The 6,999-nt window shown below is 34.6% G+C and overlaps 2 protein-coding genes across 8 annotated transcripts; one reads left to right on the forward strand and one right to left on the reverse strand.

Annotated features, from left to right (window-relative positions):
* Positions 1–433: 433 nt before the first annotated feature.
* Positions 434–4,355, forward strand: LOC107473108 (AP-3 complex subunit mu). 6 transcript variants are annotated; one of them, XM_052257442.1, is made up of 10 exons: positions 436–590; positions 862–1,000; positions 1,392–1,558; positions 1,643–1,742; positions 1,823–1,933; positions 2,024–2,113; positions 2,277–2,524; positions 3,155–3,364; positions 3,506–3,713; positions 3,838–4,355. In XM_052257442.1, the coding sequence occupies exons 3-10, from the start codon at positions 1,524–1,526 to the stop codon at positions 4,081–4,083; spliced, it is 1,248 nt and encodes a 415-aa protein (XP_052113402.1). In that variant the 5' UTR covers positions 436–590; positions 862–1,000; positions 1,392–1,523; the 3' UTR covers positions 4,084–4,355. The 6 variants fall into 6 exon arrangements, with proteins under 6 accessions (XP_052113404.1, XP_015948134.1, XP_052113402.1 ...); XM_052257443.1 differs by having other exon boundaries at positions 1,409–1,558; XM_052257444.1 differs by lacking the exon at positions 862–1,000 and having other exon boundaries at positions 434–590; positions 1,643–1,728; positions 1,833–1,933.
* Positions 4,356–4,371: 16 nt separating this feature from the next.
* Positions 4,372–6,256, reverse strand: LOC107473109 (psbP domain-containing protein 1, chloroplastic). Of its 2 annotated transcripts, none has more exons than XM_016092650.3 (3): positions 6,041–6,256; positions 4,851–5,273; positions 4,372–4,757 (listed from the first exon to the last, which is right to left on the reverse strand). In XM_016092650.3, the coding sequence occupies exons 1-3, from the start codon at positions 6,221–6,223 to the stop codon at positions 4,536–4,538; spliced, it is 828 nt and encodes a 275-aa protein (XP_015948136.1). In that variant the 5' UTR covers positions 6,224–6,256; the 3' UTR covers positions 4,372–4,535. The 2 variants fall into 2 exon arrangements, with proteins under 2 accessions (XP_015948136.1, XP_015948135.1); XM_016092649.3 differs by having other exon boundaries at positions 4,851–5,279.
* Between the last annotated feature and the right edge of the window lie 743 nt (positions 6,257–6,999).

Genomic DNA, 6,999 nt, shown 5'->3' on the forward strand with positions numbered 1-6,999 from the left:
TCTATCAACATCAATCTTTTTTTTTAAGCAACCTAAAAGATACATCAATTTAAAGGTATAAGTACAAAATTTATTCATTTGAATCCAGCATACAAGCACGGAAATGTATTATTTTCTCATTTTTTTATCTTAAAAAATATATATAATTATATATCCAAACTTGTATGATAATTTTCATGAAAAGTAAAAAGTTATTAAATGAGAACTCTCAAAAAATTGAGAGGATCCATTCCCCTCAAAACATGTGTTGCTTCACTTTTATCGAAACTCAACTATGGAACTCTTTGCCGAATTAGCCCATGTAATTACTAGTAATATTTGTACAACGATCCCTAAAAACCTACATATTATACAACTAGACCCTAAAAGAATAACAATTTACATAAAAGCCCCAAAAAGGGAGAAACCTCAAAACAGCCCCAAATTCCCAAATCGCCCCTTAATTCTCTTCTCTGTAGTCTGCATCACTTCTTCCTTCTTTCTCTTCTTCGTTCTGAGTTCCCCTTCATCCGTCCTCTCTTTACCCGTCGCGCCACTTTCTCCGCCGCTAAACTGCTCTGCTGCCCACTGCTACTCTGCCACCTCCTCTGGTTCGTATTTTTAAAATTTTTTGTTTCCGTTTATTTATTTTTTCAGGTTTTCCTACGTTCTTATTCATTTTCTGTTGTTGCTGTTAATCTATATTTTCTTTTGTTAAAAGTGTTAATCTGTTCTTGATTTATTGTTGCTGCTTTTGTTATTGTATGATATTATTGATATGGTTACAATCATTGTACAGAGATTTATACTTATAATAGTTTAAGGGATGGTACTGGATCCAATTGTCAGATGAGTTTTTTATTTTTGGTGCATTGAATTTAGGGTTTTGGGGGAGTGCTTTTCTGCTGTGGCAAATGTGTTATGCTATAGAATATCAAGTTGGTGACTTGTGAAGATGGTAGCTGAGACCTGTTAAATAGTTTGATATGTTTGACTAACTGCTTTGCTTAACATAATACAGGTCAGCATCTTATTAGGTTTTTAATTAATTTTTTCGGATATGGATAGGAATATTTTAGAAGAAGTACCTGTTTAGATTGGGTGTTGTATTTGAGACTTGAGAGTTGTTACTTGTTACATGAGACAGTGAGACTTTAGTTGATGATTTTCAATTTTGAATTTTTATGTATTTTCACATCTGCAGAGAGTATGTTTGTGTTATTTTGTGATTATTTATGGTTTTTAATATATTATATATTATTTTATTATAATTTGGTTATTCTAGTTGAATTCCGGTTAAACTGGTTATTCCGGCAAAGAGAATAAATTTGAAACAGTGATGAGTTAAAAGATTAAATGTGAGGTAGATAAGTGGATATTAAACCTCTTATTTTATTTACTGTGAAATACAGTTGTGTGATTATTTCAGAGGAAGAGAAAGGAAGGGAATTGGTGGAACTTCTTGTATTCAACTGAATTATCATCCCTAGCATTTCTGGATTCTGGATCTTGTATATCCATAAACTTCTTTCAGATTTACAAACATGTTGCAGTGCATATTCCTTCTTTCCGATTCTGGGTATTACTCTGTTTCCTATTATCAATTTGTCACCTTCTTTAGAATTATTGAACCAATGGTTCTTGATCTCTGGTTTCGCCACAGAGAGGTGATGCTAGAGAAACAACTCACTGGCCACCGTGTAGATCGCTCCATATGTGGCTGGTTTTGGGACCAATCCATTTCTCAAGGTGATTCCTTTAAGGTACTTTTCTCGCATTATATCTTCAAATTTTTGTTCTCTACTGTTTTTATTTAGGGCATTCTTCTGTTCTTTCTGAATAGCAACTTCCAGTTATTGCTTCTCCCACACACTATCTTTTCCAAGTTTTCCGTGAGGGAATCACCTTTCTGGCTTGCACCCAAGTTGAGATGCCACCATTGATGGCCATTGAGGTATTTTATTTGTTTATACATTCCCTTTGCAGCTCATAGTTTCATGAATGGTACTGTACTCTGTTTGTTTTTAACTGTCTGATTCTTCAGTTCCTTTGTAGAGTAGCAGATGTCCTCAATGATTACCTTGGGGGTTTGAACGAAGATTTAATAAAGGACAACTTTATCATTGTTTATGAGGTACTTTTCTGAAATACTTCACTGGTAGAGTTCCATGTGAAATGAAATGTTGTTAGGCTTTCTTTTTACTCCTTAACTATTCATCCATTTGCCTTTCACTCTGCTACCATTGCCAGAATATTGCTAGGATTTGGCCCCTTCATATTTGTTGTGGTTTTTGTAGCTGCTGGATGAGATGATAGATAATGGCTTCCCACTAACTACAGAACTTAACATCCTGCAAGAGATGATAGCTCCACCGAATATTGTAAGTAAAGTCTTGAGTGTTGTCACTGGCACCAGTTCCAATGTAAGCGACACCCTTCCTGGTGCAACTTCTTCTTGTGTTCCCTGGAGAACGGCGGACACAAAGTATGCCCAGAATGAAGTTTATGTAGATCTTGTGGAAGAAATGGATGCTACAATAAACAGGTCTATATACTCATTCTCATCTCTCACTTTTTAATAATGGATCACTCTATGGGTAGTTTATTTGTTCATTTCATTTATGGTCTCTTTTTTGTGAAATAAGGAATGCTAAATATTTCAAACTTTGAATCTAAAACCAAACGTGAATCGAAATAGTTTTTAGCTCACCCAAGGCATAAAATCTTACATATACACATCCAAAATATCCAATAAAATATCTCAGGTACAACTATAGTAGGATCAAATCATTTTTATATAAATGGCTAAGCATCTTGAAGAAATGTAGCAATCAAAGGGTGATGGACAACTGATGTTCGCATATTTTTAATAGACTCCATTTTGTTGATGAACATTGACTGCGTTTTTCACAAGGAAAGGATTCAACAAACGATGATCTTGGAAACTTCTCTCTGTTTTTTATACTATACTACTCTTTTTCCAGTTTCGCTCCTAAGCCTGCCACACCTTTTTTGCAAGCTTAGTGACAGGATACTACTGATTCTAGTAATTTGAACCTCTGTAACATTATGTGACTGACATTTATCTAAGATCATCTCAAGATTCGTCCTTAGTAGTTTAAATCTTATGCAGCAGTTCTTTTATACTTGCTGCTAAACAATTCTGCTGATTTAGGGATGGAGCTCTGATGAAATGCGAGGTCTATGGCGAAGTTCAAGTAAATTCCCACATCACTGGTCTTCCTGACCTGACGCTTTCATTTACAAATCCTTCGATCCTAGATCAAGTGAGGTTCCATCCCTGTGTTAGATTTCGCCCATGGGAATCACATCAGATTCTTTCATTTGTGCCTCCTGATGGACAATTTAAACTTATGAGTTACAGGTAAGCTGTCCAGCTTTATGTTTAAGTCTGAATCAGAATTTGAAACCTGATTTTGGATAAAGAAAAGTAATTGTGAAATGAATTTCGTTCCATGTATTCCCAGTTTTCTCTTAATATTTTTGTGATTCACTCTTGTTTCAGGGTTAGAAAATTGAAGAGCACCCCAATATATGTAAAGCCACAGTTGACATCAGATGGTGGGACATGCCGTCTTAACGTAATGGTTGGCTCAAGAAACGATCATGGAAAGACTATTGATTCAGTTACAGTTCAGTTTCAGCTTCCTTCATGTATTTTATCTGCGGATCTTACCTCAAATCATGGAACCGTAAACATCCTTGCTGACAAGGTACCTAACAATTAGCAACGTTTCTGCTTAATTTTTTGGTCAATTATGTATGTTCGAATACAACCTACTTTGCTCTATACTTCAGCATGCAATTTGAAGCTGTCTCTGTATTCTATTTTATCAGACATGCACTTGGAACATTGGTCGGATTCCAAAAGATAAAGCACCTTCAATGTCTGGAACGATGGTGCTCGAGACTGGATTGGAGCGCCTTCATGTCTTCCCTACATTTAGAGTGGGTTTTAAGATGATGGGTGTTGCTCTCTCTGGCCTGCAAATAGATAAACTGGATTTGAAGACTGTACCTTACCGTTTCTACAAAGGTTTTCGAGCTGTTACCCGTGCAGGCGAATTTGAAGTCAGATCATAACCTTGTGTATCCCATTAAGAAGTCCTCTGAGACATGATGAGATTCTAGAGATGAAATTCTGCTACATAATGGCTGGTTTTATTTGTAAAGTGAATACTTAATAGTGTGTTCTGCTGTCTGAAATATCTTGTTTTCATGAAGCAGCATTGCTACTTATAATTTGAATATAATGTGTTATCTTTTGGTCTTTAAATTGGCATTAGTGTGAGTGAATTGTATGTTTTTCAGATGAATGAACGGTTTCTATTACTTATCTAAACTTTTGTTGAGTACCAAGTGCATCAAAGATGAGAACAATGACAAACACACTGTCAAAATCTGATACATTGAAGATAATGAAGAATTGAACTGTTAATGTTTATCTTAACACCTCAATCTTCTAATTGGGTTAATTCCAGTAGTTACAAGCTCATTAGTTAGAATCAAGAAGAACGGTTTATGATTATGCCAGATTAAGTACCAATCTTGTTGACTCGAAAAGAATCCATGACTTGGCGAAGATCATTTTGTTCCTCTGCAAAGACATTCTCCGGCACCTGCAATCTCAGCTCATAGAGTTGGTTGTTTTCAACCCCTAGAGCCGAAAGATACCTCCGATCCCACTCCATTCGCACCACGCGCTCTTGTGGCATAACAGCAAGCTCATTGTTATTTGCATATGACTTTATGTTTACCTATATATTCGATTCGATCGGATTCAGTTCAATGCATGGAAATGAAACTCATACTCAAAATGTAACTGTAACTGTAAACCAAACCAAACCAACCTCAACTTGGTAGTACAACTTGCCATCATCAGCAACTCTTGAAGTTGTAGAAAGGATGTTGGATTCGCGTCGAACACCAAGCCTTGTAGACATGAACTCAGTGAGATACTGCTTGAGGACCTTCTTTCCGGCATCTTCGGGTGTACCCAAGTCCTGGACACTCTTGTATCTGGAAGATGAAGGGGATGAAATCTCCACAGATACATTTTCGTCGAGAATGTAAGGGTCTCTGAAGAATATGTCAGCACCAGCACCTCGCACTTGGATCCAGTTACTGGGATATCTGAATGAGTAGCCATCAAATGCGTCTATGTATTCGCGCAACGGAAGCGACTGCTGAGCCAATGCATCAGAGCCAGCTTCAAAGACAATGTAAGTTGATAGGAGCAAGGACAAGGCTTTCCTCCTTGAAACTGCAAAAGCCTTAGTCTGATTCATTCATTATACATTATAATTAATTAGCAGACACATATATATGCCTAAAACACAATTACCTTTTGAAAATTAGAGCCTAAATTATCATTTTTTATATACTATCTTATAAATCCCCTTACATATTTTACTTGAATATAGACTATCATACTTGAATTTAACTCTAGACAATTAACTTAACGTATTATTTCTATTATTATCGGATTATAAAACTTAACTTGCAAGGGGCAATACGCGGTGCTCGACCCAGCTCTAGAGAAATACTTGCATAATCCTAGAGTATATTTAATACGCGTTCTAAAAATTTATTTTTATCCAAACTGCAATAATGTGTTGGGTTTTTTATGCGTTAAAAACATGCAATTTGGATGTCTCATACTATCCTCCAACCCGATAGACTAAAGACTAATTCGTCGCGAATCTAAGCTCTATTTAAGAGTCAACCGCTAGCCAACGAGTTAGAACATGAACAAGGATTCAAATCCGACACTTGCTTAGGTGGACGAGTGAGCTAACCAGACCAATCCAAGTTGGTTGTGCAAACCATAACTATTATAACATAATAGATGAGAAAGGTAATTTATTATATAAAAACAGAATCAAAGAAGAGCATAAAACAGAGAAAGGAATTGATAGATATGGTATCAAACTATCACAACTACATGGCCACACCAACCAGTGAAATTTGTTATAAAACATTATTTGGAGTTCAATCAAATTCTTTTATGAGAATTCTATTTGATAAAGTTAACACACACCTTGGAAGAGTAATCACAGGGCAATTGTTGAGTGATAGAGGCTGCTTTCATCTGCCATTGTTTTCTCTTGAAGTGAATATGAGAGTAGTGAAGCTTAGTTCCAGAAAATTCAGAAAGAGTGGAAGCTAATGGGGAGAAGAAGAAGAAGCTTCCTTCTTCTGCCACTGCCACAATCTTCGCCATGCTTCCTCCTTAGTTTGTGTTATCTCATTCTGATAACTGATAAGAATAAACAATTAAAAAATTATATTATTAATTAATTATTTTAAAGAAAAAAATTGAGCCAGACAAAAAAAAATTGGGCCTTATATAAAGCTAGCTAGCCCAATGCAGTATCCATAAAAAAATATATGAACATCTTTCTAAATACTAAATGGATTAATGGTAGATATTTTTTATACCTTGAAATCTTGAGAGATTATCAACTCTTTTAAAAGGGTAAAATAGAATATAGTTTACTTATTGAATTTTATCTCATGCTTGAATTGTTGTGTCCAATTGTATCTTAATAAAAAAAATTCTGATACGCTTGGTCATATCTAAATACCATCACGTGTTAACGTGTTCAGTCTTATTCTTAATATGTATTTTTTAAATGAGTTTAGAAATAGTATATTAATACTTTATATAATTAAAAAATTAATTTCTATTTTAATATCAATAAAATATTAAAATATCATTAATTTATCCAAAAATACTTTATATTATATGTGTGTGTGTTTTCCTGCATAAGATTTTAAAATTTGTGTGTCCGCATATTCCGTGTCGTGTCGTGTCTCATATCCGTGTCAGTATCGGTACATTATAGCTCATAGATAATTTCTAACTTAATTAATGTTTTAAAATGTGAAATTCAACACCTTAACATTATCAAATGGTGCAATAATAATAATAATAATAATAATAATAATAATAATAATAATAATAATAATAATAATAATAAGTTGCATATTTCTTTT

This window comes from Arachis duranensis, chromosome 2 (assembly GCF_000817695.3).
Source record: "Arachis duranensis cultivar V14167 chromosome 2, aradu.V14167.gnm2.J7QH, whole genome shotgun sequence".
Taxonomy (NCBI): domain Eukaryota; kingdom Viridiplantae; phylum Streptophyta; class Magnoliopsida; order Fabales; family Fabaceae; genus Arachis; species Arachis duranensis.